The sequence below is a fragment of the Panthera onca genome, chromosome D4 (genome assembly GCF_046562875.1).
Source record: "Panthera onca isolate mPanOnc1 chromosome D4, mPanOnc1 haplotype 2, whole genome shotgun sequence".
Taxonomy (NCBI): domain Eukaryota; kingdom Metazoa; phylum Chordata; class Mammalia; order Carnivora; family Felidae; genus Panthera; species Panthera onca.
The window spans coordinates 11,460,016-11,477,185 of NC_138351.1; the positions used below are offsets into that span (position 1 = coordinate 11,460,016).

Below are 17,170 nucleotides of genomic sequence, written 5' to 3' on the forward strand. Positions count from 1 at the left end.
CCTCCCTCCTCTGTGATGCTCCTTCAGCACAGCCCGCACGCCAGTCCCTTGGGATTGCCAAAACCCGGTAGCTGCTGCCTCAATCCATTCTATTTTTTAGTGATGGAACTCCACGTGGTGAGCCTACTTGGAACATGACATTTCCTAGCCTCCCTGACCGGATACGGAGAGCCGATGAGATACAAGATAAAGTCACCAGGAAGGCTCTTTAAAGGGGCAAAGATGTTTGCTCCTTCCTCATTTCTAGATGCTTCCCAAGGATGTGGTCAGGATGGCCAGAGCCTTAAGCAGCCATCTTGTGACCGTGAGGCTGGACGCACTATAATCAGGATGGCCGAGCAAAAGAATGGAAAGAGGCCACACTGATGGCGTAGTTCTGGGGTGACAATCTCTGATCTTACTTTATATGAGAGGAAAACAAGTTTCTAGCTTATTGAAACCCATCTTCCTTCCATTCTCCGTTTCTAGAACCTGAAGGCAGTTCCTAAAGAGAACAGCACAGAATAGTCCCTAAGAGTCTAGACTCTAGACTCTGGAGTCCCTAAGAGTCTAGACAGTCACCTCTGCATCCCGCTTTGGGGTGTATTAGCTTTGTGACATTAGGCAAGGTACTTAACCTTTCCATGTCTACTCCTTCCCCTGTGATATGGCGGCGATAATAGCCGACCTGGCAGTGCTTGTAAAGCCGAAATGAGTGAAAACCTGCGATGCTCAGAATGTGTAAGAACGCTGATTGTTGTTGTGGTTATGACTTCTGATGGAGCTAATCCGAGTACAAAAACTGCTCAATAGGAGAACGATGAACTGCTGGAGAATTTACGTTCCTGTCCCTCGTTTTTCACCGTTAATGAAAATAAGAGGCAAACAGATGCTGAGCTCTGTCCTGAGCCACACACCTGTGGGAATAGCAGGTGCAAATCCAGAGTCCTGTTTCTCCCAGGCTCCGGTCTCCTCGCCCCCCCCCCCCCCCCCCCGCCCCGTGTCCTACGGTACAAACCTTATGAAGGCACAGAAGTAAGCGGTGGACAATTGCTCCATTTAAATTTAAACTTCACTTTCTATATTTAAATTCAGTTTCTGCTTCCTATTCCAATTGATCGGGTCTCTATTCGTCCCACTGAATGATGTTACATTTACTGGTCACTTAGTTTGTGCAACCCTATTCTAAGCCCTGTGTATCAGCTTATCTTATCCGGACACTAGATCTAAGAGGTAGTTACTATTATAATTCCCATTTTTAAGTGGGGAGGGGCGCCTGGGGGGCTCAGTCAGTTAAGCGTCCGACTTCAGCTCAGGTCGTGATCTCTCGGTTCGTGAGTTCGAGCCCCACATCCAGCTCTGTGCTGATAGTGTGGAGCCTGCTTGGGATTCTCTCTCTCTCTCTCTCTCTCTCTCTCCCTCTCTCTACCCCTTATGTGCTTGTTCATGTGTTCACTCTCTCTCTCTCTCTCTCAAAATAAATAAACTCTTTCAAAAGGGATTTTAAAAAAGGGGTGCCTGGGTGGCTCAGTAGGTTAAGCATCCGATTTCAGCTCAGGTCACGATCTCATGGTTTGTGGGTTTGAGCCCTGCATCGGGATCTCTGCTGTCAGTGCAGAGCCCGCTTCAGATCCTCTCTCTCCCTCTCTCTCTAACCCTCCCCTGATTTCTCTCTCTCTCAAAAATAAATAAACATTAAAAAAAAAAGTTGGAGTTAGGTAGCTTGCCCAAGGTCACACAGCTAGTTAAGGCACAGGGGATGTAAACCCAGGCAGCCTGGCTGGGGAGCCCACACTCCTGGCCCCCACACCTCATGTTCCACCCGGGAAGACGCTGGCCTCCCAGCCTGAACCCGGCTGCAAGTGCTCTCGCTCGAGCCCCAGTTGGCAGTGTTCTGCCTTTCTCAGCTTCTTCCGGGTACCTCGTTAGCAAGTGTCCACTCGGGGCCGGAATGGGGAGCATCTGACAGAGACACTGGAGAAACTGAGGACTGTGCTCCCGGCCCTTTAAGGCAAAGGACGGGTGGCTTGGGGACAGGGCGCTAGGGCACACGTGGCCCCTGTGCAGGGACAGCTGCAGCAGGTGTGAGCCGACCATGGGCTCCTCCAGGCATACCTCCCTGTGTCTCCAACTCAGCCCCTTCACCTCCTGCCTCCCCGGCCGGCCTCTGCCAGACCCCAGACCCAGACCCAGACCCCAGACCCCAAGGGGAGCCTGTCCAGGGTGAAGAGTTTAAATCCTGGATCTGCCACTTACTTGCTGTGTGACCTTGGCTAATTATAACCTTCTTCAACCTCATTTCCTTCATCTATAAAATGGGTTTATGGGGATGAAACGGTATCAGGTGTGGGAGGACCTAGCCAAGTAACTCTCAACGTTGCCCGCTTTCCTTGGGGCAGAGGGGTCTGCTCATGAGACTGACAGGGCGAGGCACGGTGGGGGCAGGGAGCGCGCCCCGGGGCGGACAAGGGGCAGTGGCTGGATCTTTCTGTTGTCCCCTCAGAGCCCCCTCTACCTCCTCTGGTTGGGCCTGTGTGACCATCTCCCTCACGGAAGGTACAGTGGCCCTTTTCCCTCCTCCTAATGCCAGATGTGGGGGGTGGGGGGCTAGACTGGGGCTACAGGCTTGGGAAGGTGTCTGGGTCTCACATCTGACACCCGGAAGTAGATTCTGAGGACCTGAGGAACACACTAGAATCCAGGCAGAGGGGCACGGTTCACCAGATCAGACTACAAGATAGTCTTTAGTGTCATTACCCTGGCCTCAACCTCTTTCAGGCCCGAAGAGACACAGAGTCCTGGGGCTCAAATGCTTGTATGATATTCTCCCATTCCGTATCAGCCCCAGCAACCCTCCAGCATGGGACCAGCCTTGAGGACCCAGAGCTGGATCACAAGAGTTGGCCGGGGTGGGGGTGAGGGGTGCTAAGAGAGAAGGACAAGGTCACATTGTAACAAAAATGGATTTCTTTAGAATCATTGCAGGAGACAGGAAGGAGGGGCTGAGCCCTGTGTGTGCGCGTGGGGGGTGTGTATGTGCACTGTTCCTGCATGGCCGTGGAACCTGTCCCACTTGGCTGTTTTCTAGCGTCCTTGGCCTGCTGATAAGGTCTCTGTAACCCTGGAAAAGTGACAGAAGTCATTACTGTGTCCCCACCACTGACCTGCTTCAGAGCAACCTCACATGATATTTAAGGCTTTGTTTTCCTATCAAACATTGAAATCTCTTTCTACCTCCTGCTTCTGTTTCTACCTACGCTATACACGTTGGTTTTCCTTTGGCTCCTTGGGGCAAAATCTCCCTCCTTCCTCTTCACAGACCCTAAATGCAGTTTAAAAACAGCACCCCTCAACACCCTGTTTTCTGAGTCTGTGACCAGATGTGCAACAGGACCCTGTCTGGGTGAATTTGAAACTACGTCCCCTAACATAGCCATTGAGGATGTGATCTTTTATTTAAATATAAAAGTAAATTTAAAAGTCACTTAGTCCTTATAAGGGTGAGAGAGTTCAGATGTTATGGACTGAATGTTTGTGTCTCCCCGAATTCCTGTGTTCAAGCCCCTGTGTATTTGGGGGCAGGACAGGCGCCCCGAGGAATTTCGATTTAAATTAGGCCATGGGGGAAGGGGGGCTCCTGGGCGGCTCAGTAGTTAAGCGTCCAACTCTTGATTTCAGCTCAGGTCATGCATGATCTCACGATTCCTGAGATGGAACTCCACGTTGGGCTCTGGGCTGACAGTGTGGGATTCTCTCTCTCTCTCTCTCTCTCTCTCAAATAAACAGTAACAATTTTTTTAACAATAAACAAATTAGGCCATGGGGATGGGACCCACGTGATAGGATTCGTGCCCTTCTGAGCAAGCTTCCCTCCTCCTCCTCGCTCTACCATGTGAGGGTACAGTGACCACGGGGCCTCCCAGCAGGAGAGCCCTCACCGGCCACCCCGTCTGCCAGCACCTTCCTCTTGGCCTCCCCAGCCTCCAACACTTTGAGAAATAAATGTCTGTTGTTCAAGCCACTCAGTCTTTGGGATCTGGTTACATCAGCCCGAGCTAAGACAGAAACATAAGAAGAACACTAAAAAGCCCAGATTGGCTCACGTTGCCGTGTCTAAAATGGCTTGAGTACTTTGGGGAGCAGGGGAAGGAAACAGAATGGTGTATCTCACCATCTCGGCTTCTGAAACCCCGAGGCGTTCCTTCTTATCGCAGGAAACGGCAGGAGGGGATCAAGGGCCCGACCTGGCAGGCCCGGCTGGGTGAGCACCTGCCGCGGTGGCCCGCGTGCCAGGCCCAGGATGGCGGAGCTGAGTCAGAGGCCGCTGCCCGGCGGGCCGGCTGCAGGGCACCTGGCGGGCGGACGTTTCCGCTCTCGGCGAAAAGGCATCACAAGGCCCCCTCATGTTCCCCTTGGAAGTCGGGGCTCATCAACCTGCTGCCCGAGTCCGCTGAGAAGCGGGAGCTCTCCCGGGGAAACCCAAGAGCCGTCCGAGCCCCCCCCTGTTTTCCACTCCTGCGTCACCGCGGCTGGGGGAAAGCCAAGAGTGGGGAGGAAATTCCCCGGGTGCCAACGATGTGACAGCGTGTTTCCTCCGGTCACGAAAGGGCTGCAACTTGCTGGGGGGACTCGAGAAGCCGTGAAACGGTGCAGGGAGAGGAAGGTCACCTCGCCCACCGCTCGTGGTGATGGCTTAAGATTCACAGGCTAAGAAACAAAATCACGTCTCTTCACAAGCTGGCTTTTGTATTTCAGCTCTTTTCAGAACCCCACCTGCCAGAACCGTGGGGTCTCTCTCCTCCTGTCCCAGCAGGCTCCCTGGGACATGCTGCCCTTACTCAGAGGAGCCCCCCGGGCCCTGCGAGGGCCTTACTTTACGGGGCATGGCTCCCTCTTCCCACCCCTCCCCTCCTGCTGTACCTAAATATTCAAGACCAAGTTTGAGTGATGCATCCACAGAAGCTTCCCCTGTTCCTTTCTGCACCCTGGAGCCCTGTATTTCCTGCGCTCTCAACAGTGTGTCCTATGCGCTGCACCGTGTTGGTGTTTAGTCGTGCGGATACGTGCCCTTTAGGGAGCAGAGGGACACTCGGCTGTATGGTCCGCAACTGACATCACACCCGCGTCATCATCCTCTGTCCCACTAAATGTGTCAGAGGCTCAGAGAGGCCTGGGCCGCTGCCAGCTGCAGGGGTCTCCAGCCGTAACTACATTTATTTACATACTTATCTATTTTTAAAGTTTATTTATTTCGAGAAAGAGAAAGAAAGAGTGTGTGTGTGTGAGCGGGGGAGGGACAGAGAGCGAGGGAGAGAGAGAACCCCAGGCAGGCTCCACGCTGCCCGCGCCAGAGCTCGACGCTGGGCTCCAACTCAAGAACCGCGAGATCGCGACCTGAGCCAAAATCAAGGGTCGGAAGCTTCACCTGGCTGAACCACCCAGGGGTTTCCATAACTAATTTTCAATGAAGATACGTGCAGAGGCATTTGATTTTTTTTTAAACATTCCCCCAATATTTTTCTAGGTTTTTGTTCTCTAAAAATGCACTGGTCACTGTAGAAAATGTAGCTTTGGGGTCATGTCAGAATTGCTGTCAGATCCAGGACCCAATTCAAACGCCGAGGCGTTAATAACTATAACCTCTGTGTGTGCCATGTGTGTGGGTGTGTGCACACAGACCCACAGACGCACAGACACATGCTATCGTGACACAGCTGTGGCTCACTGCAGGATCAAGTGAGTCCCCTCCATACACGGCAAGTGGGGCAGATCTCTCACCAGAGCCTGCGGAGGAGGGGTATCTCTAGTCTCACCCAACACGAGCAATCTGATGAATCTCCAGTGAATTTCACAAACTTCCACTTTTAGCCTCCTTTATTCTCCGTTTGCCAGCTGAGTTTATTCCTGTACCTGATCCGCTGCACCAAGGTTCTGGATGAAAAGAAATACTGGTGTACGTCCTCCTGACGTCGTTCCCTCTTATGGGAGGAAGACCATCGCATCCTTCACAATGCTTCATTTTAGGACCGCAGGAGACCCCACTAGACCTGTCTGTATTGCAAGAGCTTGTCAACCACGCTCAAAGATGCACCCCTGTGTTTGCAAGACCTATGCAGCCTGAACAGGCTAGGTTTTATTTTTTTTTAAATGTTTATTCATTTTTGAGAGAGAGAGAGAGAGAGAATGAGCAGGGGAGGGGCGGAGAGAGAGGGGGGGCAGAGGAGCCGAAGCAGGCTGTATGTGGACAGCAGCGAGCCCGACGCGGGGCTCAAACTCACGAACTATGAGATCATGGCCTGAGCTAAAGTCAGATGCTCAACCCACTGAGTCACCTGGGCACCCCCTGAACAGTTGATGCCAACTCCCCTGCAGAATTCAGGAGCAGAGGCTTGTCTGGCGAAGTGAACTGCCAGACAGACCATACCTTTGAAAAAACCCACTTTTAGAATCTTGCCTTTACCAAATTTGAGGCAGGGCCTATTCTTAAGATTCTAAAAACAAGTTATTGTGTGATACTAAAAATTATAAAGACCGTGCCACCCCCCTTGCGGACTTGAAAGCACTGTGGACAATCAGCACATTGATGGAGGTGTGAGCCCATCAGATTCAGAAGAGCTGGATTTGAACTCTGCTCTCCTACTAACTAGCCACATGGCCTTAGGCAAAATCACCTCCCATCTCTGAACCTCTGTTTCCCCTTTTGCAAAACGAGGCTGGTGATAATACCTGTTTGATGTGTGAGACACACATGGGACAATAAACATGAAAGCACTTTACAGCTTAAATGTCAGTTACTTAATAGTAGCCCACGTGTCACTGTCCCACTGTAGAGATTCTTGGACATGACTGTGCATCAGAATCCCCAGAGGGCTTGTTAAAACTCAAGACTGCTGGGCCTTACTTCTGGAGATTCTGATTCAGCAGGTCTGGTTGGTGCCTGAGAAGTCGCCTTTCTAGCAAGTTCTCAGGTGATGCTGTAGCTGCTTGGTCTGGGGACCACACATCGAGAACCACTGTTTTACCGCATTCCCGGCCATTTTCCTTCTTACCGCATTATGAATTCCTTAAAGCATAACCTCAGCTTGTTGTGATGTCGATAGAGCTTTGGGTCAGCTGGAATTTCGGCCAAGAACACTTGGGCTACTTCCAACGGTCCCTGATGGGAAAAGTAACAAAACAAGAGGACACTGGAATGAAAATTGAATTACTTGGGAGAAAATCTTGGAGCGACTCCTCCGTTTGAGCAATGAATTCTGTGGTCAGTTTGATCACAATCAAAACAAAAAAAGAAAGCAAGGGAGGTCTTGAACTTCTCAGGAAACCTTGATTTCTTAGGAGTCCGGAGTTTTAGGAGAATAGGTTAGGAGACATGTATTTTCTTAATCAAAGCTGCTAATAATAGGATCTTCATGTGTAAAGGTAACACCTCACCGGGGATGTGCTTCGAGTTCCTTTTCTAAAAATGGGGATTGTCCTGATCCATCCATTCCCCTTCACTTCTCCGGCTGCCCTGGTGGTGAGCACCATTTTGTGTATTTGGTGGCTTGAGTCAGAGATGTGCACAGTAGTACATATGTAGTTCATGGTCACGGGCTTGTAAGGCCGTCCATTTTCATGAAAGGATCAGGACTTAAAGCAAAGACTTCCTAATTGTTTTCTGATTTTGGCAATATAATAGTCATTTCTCCTCTGGGCTATTTCTGCTCCCTCGATAGCATCCGGGTACGGTTTTTGCAGGGAAGTCCGGCTGCACTGAGTGAGGAAAAACTCAGGATATTCAGTGAGCTTTTGAGTGGAGGTGTAGACGAGAGCAGATCCGGATCTGAAATTAAGGATGCTTACCGGACAGAAAGTATGAAGCTAGCACCTCCCTGCATCCGAGACTGGTTGAGTTGCATGCTTGGTTTGGGAGTGAGGATTCTAATGGGTTTGAGAACATCTGGCTTGGTCTGAATTGGCACGGGGAGCCTGGTCCCTGGTCACGGTGGTTGACAAGGCCCCTGGCATGCTGGGCTCATCTGGTGACTGACCCAGGGGCTGCATGGTCCCGACCCTTCCCCATCTCTCCTGCAGACGTCCTTCGGTTGGTCTCAAGCTCTGTAACAGCTCTGCCTCCATTGGGCATGACTCAGCCCTCCGCAACAGGACCCCAGATCTGGAGCATACCGCCAGGTCTGGCCTCAAAGTGAAGACTTCTCTTCAACGTGGCCCGCTCGTGTCTGGGACTTCTCTTCTACGGGGGGTTGTTACATGAAGCAGAAGGGGCCCCCTCAGAGTGTTCTAAGCCTCGTACGTGGCGGCTCTAAGTTTAGGGGTACCATTCATGCGTGGATCGGCCTCCTCATCAACCTCAGGGAGGGAGGGTGTAGACATATAGCGAAAACCAAAATAACGAGGAGCAGAGGAGTGGCGGCCAGCTGGTTTTGCTCACCTGGTTCACAGTAGCTCCGACAGAGCCCTGCAGCACCATCTGGAGCATCTTGGCATCGGGGGGCTCCTGGTTAATGGCAACCGCTAACTGGAGGGTCTTCTTCTTCATGTCTTCAATGGCGACTTCAATTGGCGTCAAAACGAACTGAACATAAGACACAAGCGTAGGGAAGTCACCGTCTGGTCTCGTAAGCCACGGACGAACCTGGGGCTACGATAGACCTGGATCTGAAGAAGCTGGTTAAGGAGCCTTTCAGAGTAAGTCAAAATGATCTGGGTGGGTGAAGAGGTAGGCGAGGCCCAACAGTTCTGGAACACTGCCTGTGTTCCAGGGACTTGGCATACATTTCTCGCTGACTACTTTAAACAGCCTCTGCATTCTGTCCATTTTACAGCAAAGGGGGGGGATTTGTAAAGTGAATTAAGTGCCACAGAATGACACAGGTCCTGAGGAGGGAGCTCAGAATTTAATTGCAATGATGTCTGCATTCAAAATCCATGTTCTTGCTACGCTTTTCAGTTTTCTTTCCCATTATTGAACAAGTTACTTGGCTTATATTTGGAAAGGGTATCAGAAGAACCATCCTTAAAAGATTTTCCCCCCCCCCGCCATAATACATGATTTTGGCATTATTTATGTCTTGTCCAACTCACTCTGAAAGTGAATTCCTGGTCAGTAGAATCCTCTTAAGGGTCAATCTGCTAGTTGCCAAGTTCTGTGGGTTTGGGGTAGGGTCCTTCCTGAAAGTCACAGGGCCACCCTGTCCTCCCTTCATATCCTGAAGTCCTAATTTCCTAGTACCTCAGAATGTGACCTTATCTGAGACAGGGTGTTTATAGAGGTAATCAAGTTTAAGAGAGGTCATAAAGGTGCCCTATATGACAAGTGTCCCCACAAGAAGAGGCAACTTGGACGCAGAGATACACATAGAAGGAGAGGATATAAAGACACAAGGAGAAGACAGTCATATACTAGTCAAGGAGAGAGGCCCAGAATGCATCCTTCCCCTCACAGCCCTTGGAAGGAATCAATTCTGCCAACATCTTGATTTGGACGCTGACCTCCAGAACTGTGAGACCATACATTTCCGGTTCACGGTCCTTTGTTACGACAGTCCTAGCAATCTAACACACTGAGGTTCTCAAGGAGCTAGCAATGGCCAAGATAAAGCTGTGAGGACTCTTACCGGGACCATGAGTTTATTCCTGTGCCAGGCCTCCCTGCCCTCATGTTCAAAAGTCCAAAACAATAAGAAATAGAACAGATGCCTTCTAGACCAACCTCCTCTTAACCAAGTCACTCATTCAGGACTTCCCTCACCTCCCGCTCTCTGATGTGGTTGCTGAACACCCTAGCCGGTGGGCAGTGAGCTCAGTCACTTCTGCTCCTGCCCGATGAGGTATTTGTTCATCAAAGTTCACCTCTGTGTGTTCACCCACTTGATGATGCCTGTTATGCTTGTTATTTTAATGACCTAATCTAATTAAATAATGCATAAGCCGATGAACTGTGGGTGTGGAAAGAAACAGAATTGTTTCTCTGAAAACCAAGCCGTATGCTGGGGCAGGGCATCATGAAAGTGAGTTGCTATAAAGATTCCTGTCATATTAGGTGTGCGTGAGACAACCGTAAAAGGCCAGGGGCGAAAAAGTCATGAAAATCCAGAAGGACTCTGCCCTCGTATTGTTTAGCAAGTATCTCTAAGCTCCCCCTCTGCTTTATAGAAATGAAAACTGAAAATCATGCACAGCACATTACGGGTGGGGTTTATACAAGAGACACAGGTGAATTGTCATCGGCCAACCCCAAACCACAGGGAAGGCTGGGGCCCTATATAAACCGAATGGCAAATAAATGTACACTTAGGTATTTTTAAGTAAAATAAAATGCTTACCCTATGCCTAATTTTGAGACACCTTCTTGATCAGTCCTATCACAAGGGGTTCAAAGTCTTCTGTACATAGAACCAGGGAAGGGAAAGGGGTCCTCGCTATCAGTATGTAGACGAGGAAACTGAAGGGAAATGAGTGCCTTGGGCAAAGCCACGGCGGGAATCTGGGACTAGAAGTCAGTTGCTCTCCTCGTCTACCTCGCACGGGGCCCTTCTTCCAGCTCACCACCAACTCATGGGGCTACTCGCATGCTGTTCCGTCTCTAACAATTAATAACCCAACTGTAAGCCTCCAAATATATAAAAATTCAAATATTTAATATTTCAGTGTATATTTCATATAAACATATCATGAAGAGACACATGTTAAATACTATAGTCATGTCATTATATTTATATTAAAGATATAAATCCAACATAGCAAATACTTCAATATAAAGTGGTGCTATGAAACATGTAGCTGCCTACAGAGAGCTCGACCCACCACCGTGATATCTCAAGCGTGTCCCATTTTGGGTTCTCACTCCAGTCTACCACGAAGGAGCACGGAGGAGGGGTGTGTGGCATCCTGGGAGAGAGACTCATGCATTGAGTGGTGACCTCAGTCCGGGGGCCATTACCTCTTCCTTCTGGATGACGCCGATCCTGGTCTTGATGTAGGGGAAGGCGTGCATGGTGGTCAGGACGGTGTTCCTCCGGTATTGCTCGTGGAGCTCTCCCCGAGGCCGCCCCTCCAGGGTGAAGGGCGTGGTGTACATGAACCTTCGCAGATTGAAATTCTTCTCAAAGTAGGTGACCCTGTCTTTCATCTCATACTCATCAAAGTAGGGCTCCACAAAAGTGATTTGTATGTAGGCCTGGAGGGGAAAAGGTGGGGGAAGGAGGAGATGAGCTCGGCTGCAAACCACCCAGGATGCACCGGGGAGGCATGCCAGAACACAGCACGGCTGCACCACCCCTGTGCGTGCACAAAAGCCACAGCAGCTGAGAGCCTCGGGTCAGACGTCAGCCGCCAGGCGTCAGCCATCCCTGCTCTGCGCCCCCAGGGACGGGAAGGAGTGTGAGAAGGACGGGGCAGCGTGCCCGTGTGAGGTCAGATCCACAAGCTGCCCCTCCAAGCAGAGCTACCTCATCTCCCTGAAACCTGGTATGCAAGTTCGCAAACAGACAAGTTTTCCTTTTGGGCACAACTGTGACCACTGTTCACTCAGGAGAATGGCCACATGAAAGGAAACGGACAGTACGGAGCATCGCCAAGGATGGAGAGGAGGTGGGACTCTCATATACGGATGGTGGGAATGTAAAATGGTACCGCCCTTCTGAAGGAGGGCGGCGGTTTCTTACCCAGAGAGAAGACACTGACCATACGACCTAGGAATCCCACTCTGATGTGTGCACCCAAGAGAAATGAAAACTTACGTGCACACTGTCCAGAGCAGACTTCATAACAGATAAGACTGGAAACAACCCAAATGTCCCTCCCGTGGAGAATGGGGAAACAGGAAGCGGTACATCCATCCATCCAACAGAAGACCGCTCAGCAATAGGGGCGCCTGGGTGGCTCGGTCAGTTAAGTGTCCGACTTCGGCTCAGGTCACGATCTCGTGGTTCATGGGTACAAGCCCCGCGTCAGGCTCTGTGCGGACAGCTCAGAGCCTGGAGCCTGCTTTAGATTCTGTGTCTCCCTCTCCTCTGCCCCTCCCCCGCTCATGCGCTGTCTCTCTCGGTCTCAAAAATGAATAAGCATTAAAAAAATGAAAAATAGGGGCGCCTGGGTGGCTCAGTCGGTAAAGCGTCCGACTTCAGCTCAGGTCATGATCTCACGGTCCGTGAGTTCAAGGCCCGCGTCGGGCTCTGTGCGGACAGCTCAGAGCCTGGAGTCTGCTTTGGATTCTGTGTCTCCCTCTCTCTCTGCCCCTCCCCCACTTGCACTCTGTCTCTGTCTCTGAAAAATGAATAAACGTTAAAAAATTGTTTAAAAAAAATGAAAAATAAAAGTAAACATTAAAAAAATGAAAAAAAAAAAAAAGAGTACCACTCAGCAATACAAAGGAACAAACTGCCACAACATGGATGAATCCCAAATGCATCATGTGAAATGACAGTAGCCACACCCAAAAGTCTGCATGGGTCCACTTGTATAGGTTTCCATTTAAGTGACATCCTGGAAAAGGCCAAACTACAGAGACAGACTGCCGATCAATGACTGTCAGGGGGCTAAAGGTAGAAAGAAGGGGCGTGGGGGAATATTTTGGGGTGATGGAACTTTTCTTTGTGGTGGTGGTTACATGTGTTTGTCAAAACTCATAGAACTAAACGCCAGAAAGGTGAATTTCACCACATGTACCTCATTTTAAAATTCGCACGCACGTGCACATCTGCACATACACTAAAGAAGGGCATTTATTAAGAAAGAAGGCCTCTTAGGGGCGCCTGGGTGGCTTAGTTGGTTCAGTATTCGACTCTTGATTTGGGCTCAGGTCATGATCCCACGGTCATGGGATCAAGCCCTCATTAGGCTCTGTGCTAACTGTGGAGCCCGCTTGAGATTCTCTCCTTCTCCCTCTGCCCTTCTCCCCTGCTTGCGCATGCTCTCTGTCTCTCTCCATAAGAAAGAAAGGAAGAACAAAAGAATGAAAAAAAAGAAAGAAAGCCTCTTCAGAAAAAAAAAAAAAAATGACAATGACCATAGATCCCATAACACCCGCCCACTGAAATGGATGGAAGACATAATTGACCTCAGACTGTAAATCGCCATTTAGTGTGATGAAGTCTGGCGGTTATTCTGGGTTCAGCTTCTCATCTAGAACTCTCATAACCTGCCGTGGGCATTTGAAAAGAGGGGAACAGCGCACCCTGCATCAGGGACATCGCTGGCGATTCTACCCAGCGCGTGCTATGGGCATCCATCTTCCAAGGACCTCCGACACTTCTAAGCTTAGCTCAGCTCTTACCACACTTACTACTACAGGCCTGGACTAGGGAAGGTGTCTGAATCGAGCAAGTCTTCTGAAATATGCAGAAAAACAAACTCTTAACATTTGGTCAATTCCTCCCTACTTGCATCATCTCCTGAGTGTCCTGGAGGACAGGAGCAAGGGAAGGGTTTGGACTCTTACTTCGCAGGCCTGCCAGATGGCAAACACTCCTCTGTCCCCCAGCGTGTAATAAATGCCTTGAACTTGCATTATCCCCAGCAGCTTAGACAGCCTCGTGGACATATCTAAGAGGTGGGCTGTGTAGGAAGACAGCACCCAGTAATACAGTAAGGAATGTAGCTTGTCTTCGTCTGCCTTTCCTGGCACAGTTTCCCAAACCCTTGGAATTTCCTGAGAGATAGGAGTATCTTTGTTATTCTAATGAGGTGACTCAAGCTTGGTGGGTCCCCAGGATGGGGGCTGCTCACCCAAAAGACCAATCATGTGATTAGAGGGTTGGGACTTTGGGCTGACTTTGGTCTCTCCCAGGGAGGGGAGGTGGGGGCTGGAGACTTAAGTAATATGGCCGCGAGTTAACCGATCATGCCTGGACATTAAACTCTGGACACCGAGGCTCCATGGAGCTTCCTGACAGGTGGACGTACTGAGCTGCTGGGCGGGGGGGACATGCCTAGATTCCACAAGGAAGGTGCACGGAAACCCTGGGGTCTGTCCCAGGCTTTGCCTTATGCGTACCCTTTATCATAAAACTGTAATTGTCTTTTTTAAAATTTTTTTTAATGTTTATTTATTTTTGAGAGAGAGATAGAGCATGAGTGGGGGAGGAGCAGAGAGAGAGGGAGACACAGAATCCAAAGCAGGCTCCAGGCTTTGAGCGGTCAGCCCAGAGCCCGATGTGGGGCTCGAACCCATGGCCCGTGAGATCATGACCTGAGCTGAAGTCAGACGCTTAACCCACTGAGCCACCCAGATGCCCCTAAAACTGTAATTGTCTTAAGGCACTTTCCTGAATTCTGTGAGTTATTCTAGTGGATTACCTAATCCGAGGGCTGCCATAGGAACCCCCAAGTTTACTAGCCCTTTGGTCAGAAGTGCAGGTGGCCCGAGGCTAGTGTCAGAAGAGCCTGCAACTTGTGGAGGGTGACGCTAGCTCCGGCTGGGGAAAGTCCAACTGCACGCGGCACAGCCAGCTGGGGGTGGGACAGAATACACCCTCATGTGAAAAGTGAGGACACTGAGGCCCGAGCCCTTTCCATCGTTCCCCCAACCGCACAGGGGCCCTACACGGGGCTGGAAGAAATTCCTGCAGCCTAAAGAAGGGGGCCACTACATGGCAGTGAGAAGCGTGCATCTTTTCAGTATGTTTGAAGGTGAGAGTGTCAAGTTTGGAGAGAAAGGCAATAAAGGGCAATGATGAAGAGGATGGGTTTGAGGATGACAGACTCCGAGCTTGAGTGCTGGCTTTGACACTTGCGTGATCCTGGAATGCCACTTATTCATTTTGTGCCTCAGTTTTCTCCTCTGTAAAATAGGAATAACAACACCTACTTCAAAGGGCTCTCGGAGGATGAAATGAAATGAAGTAAAGAAAGGGCCTGATGGAGTGCCAGGAACACAGTCGATGTTTAATTAATGGTAGCTCTTGTTCTGGTTCCTGCCTTTGAGTACGGTTTCTTTATGATCCAACCATTTAATTGCTGAACCCTAGACAAAAAAGTATGGCTGCACTTAAGTGACTTTGAGAGCCCAGAGAGAGGTCATTTTATGTTCTTGGCATAAGGACAAAGAGAATCAGAGCCCGAGGGTTACTTCTTGTAAATTTCCCCATACCTTGTTAGGATCCAACTTGGTTTTGTCCACTGGAGCAGAGTCTTTTATCACTTCCACAAATTCTGCACCAAAACACTGACCATAAAATCCCTAGGCAAGAAGAACCAACAGATTATAAAGGTGACCTAAATGTAATGCAAGTCTTTGAGTCTCAGAGGTGGAGTCAGTTTGGAATAAGTGTAAGGAAGAATTTGCTCATTGATTATTGGAAGTTCTTCTGAACTAATGAGGCAGGTTCAGCATTTCTGGAGACAAAAATAAAAATATAAGGAAGTGCAGCATGGCAAACTGACATAGTCTTCCTTATAATAAGTATGCTTGAGGTCTGATTCAACCAATGTCATCATATTTCCTGAGAAGCTTTAGGGGAATGGCACAATTTCCTTCTTGCCTTTTGTATCCCAGGAACTTGGAGGTCACCAGGCTTCCCAGAATGTGACAAACCATACTCCACAAGAAGACAAAATATATACTTCTAGTTCTATGTTGAAGAAACATATTAGGAAACCAAGTGGCCTGGGGTCAATTGCTAGTTTTCCTTCTCATGAGCTGAATGACTTTGGACAAGTTATCCAACCACTCTGGGCCATGGTTCCTTTGAGTCAAGTAGGGACTGAAGTCTCTTGTCTTATTTGCCATGGATGGATAGCGTAAGGAACAATTTGGCAACTAAAGTGTTTTAAATCTTACAGTCACGAAAAAGAGTAAATTCAAAGCAATGGCAAGAAGGCATGAGGAAATGAATCTTGAGCTAATTGTAAGCAGTTCAGGGAACTCAGTTACTCAGCCTGAGAGGGTTTTGTTTGGCAGGCACCTCTTGACTTTCCTCCTGAGTGCTAAGTACTTGGCCCTTTCAGTGTCTGCTTTTCTCACTTTTCCCTGGCCTGTTTTATTTTTTCTCCATCCGTTCCTCCAGGAACATGCTTTGGTTTTTTTCTGCTACATTATAGATCAAATGTAAACAGCAGGTTTGGGCTTCCAGCCTATGAGGTTAGACAGTGACTCTGAAAATCCATAGAGGAGGGCTCCTTGGATCAGCTCAGCAGGAAGAGGGCTATTGGGAGTATCTCTGTGTCAGAAGTGGGATGTGTTGTCCTGTGATACCAAAAGGATGGCCATAACATTTTCTAAGGATAACTCAGTAATCTGGCTAGATTCGAAGTCAAGGTAATAATCTTCAAACTGAGGGGCACCTGGGTGGCTCAGTCAGTTGAGCACCTGACTTTGGCTCAGGTCATGATCTCACCACTCATGAGTTTGAGTCCCGTGTCAGGCTCTGTGATGAAATCTCAGAGCCTAGAGCCTGCTTCCAGTTCTGTGTCCCCTTTCTCTCTGCCCCTGTCCCACTCATGCTCTGTTTCCTTCTCTAAAAAATAAATAAACATTAAAAAAATAAAAAATAAAAAAAATCTTCATACTGAAAAACTATTACTAAAATTTCAAAAGAATTATAAGAAAGCACGTGACAACAAGTGGCTTTTAGATAGTCTTGAAAATAAATAATCACCATATAAATTTATAAACTTTGATAAACATACACAGAATCTTAGGGAAAATTTATCCAAATCCTGCTTTACCTTATGACCTCACCTAATACCTTCATATTATAAATGCAATGTGGAAAAGTTTTATACAGACAACGATGAATCCATAACTCTTTTTTTTGGTAATAACCCACTTTAACTTGCTTTTGTGAAGTATATAATATCAAGCACTTTTCTTACCTCTAGTCTGTGAGAAATCTCAGGTAGCTTGGTAATTGCAGGCTCTTTGTAAACGAATTCCTGCTCATCTAAATCCCCAAATTTGGATCCATAGAAACCAACTCGGAAGTAGGTTCCAAACATTCTCTTATGACCCTAATGAGCAAAATAAGAAAGCCTCTTTTTAGCTAGGAAATTCTCGAAGATCTACTGGTTTGGAAAGGGCAGGAGTCTTTCACTGTTGTGTTACAAAGCATTTTATTCCTATGGCTAACATAAACCAAAATCACTCCTTTAAAAAAAAATGTAATATTTATGGAATAAACTTTGGAAATAATAACAATCAAAATGCCACAAAAGATTTCTAGGACTTATTTTAAGTGAATTTAAAGGATTT

The 17,170-nt window shown here is 48.6% G+C and overlaps 1 protein-coding gene across 5 annotated transcripts in view; it reads right to left on the minus strand.

The window, feature by feature from the left end:
* Positions 1 to 17,170, minus strand: part of DOCK8 (dedicator of cytokinesis 8) — a 228,608-nt gene that overhangs the window by 6,707 nt on the left and 204,731 nt on the right. For all 5 annotated transcript variants that reach the window (XM_078436043.2, XM_078436042.2, XM_078436044.2 and 2 more), the window contains 5 exons: positions 16,795 to 16,929; positions 15,071 to 15,160; positions 10,922 to 11,158; positions 8,411 to 8,554; positions 7,029 to 7,135 (listed from right to left, as the gene is read on the minus strand). In XM_078436043.2, coding sequence (XP_078292169.2) covers positions 7,029 to 7,135; positions 8,411 to 8,554; positions 10,922 to 11,158; positions 15,071 to 15,160; positions 16,795 to 16,929 — 713 coding nt within the window. The remainder of the gene's footprint in view (positions 1 to 7,028; positions 7,136 to 8,410; positions 8,555 to 10,921; positions 11,159 to 15,070; positions 15,161 to 16,794; positions 16,930 to 17,170) is intronic.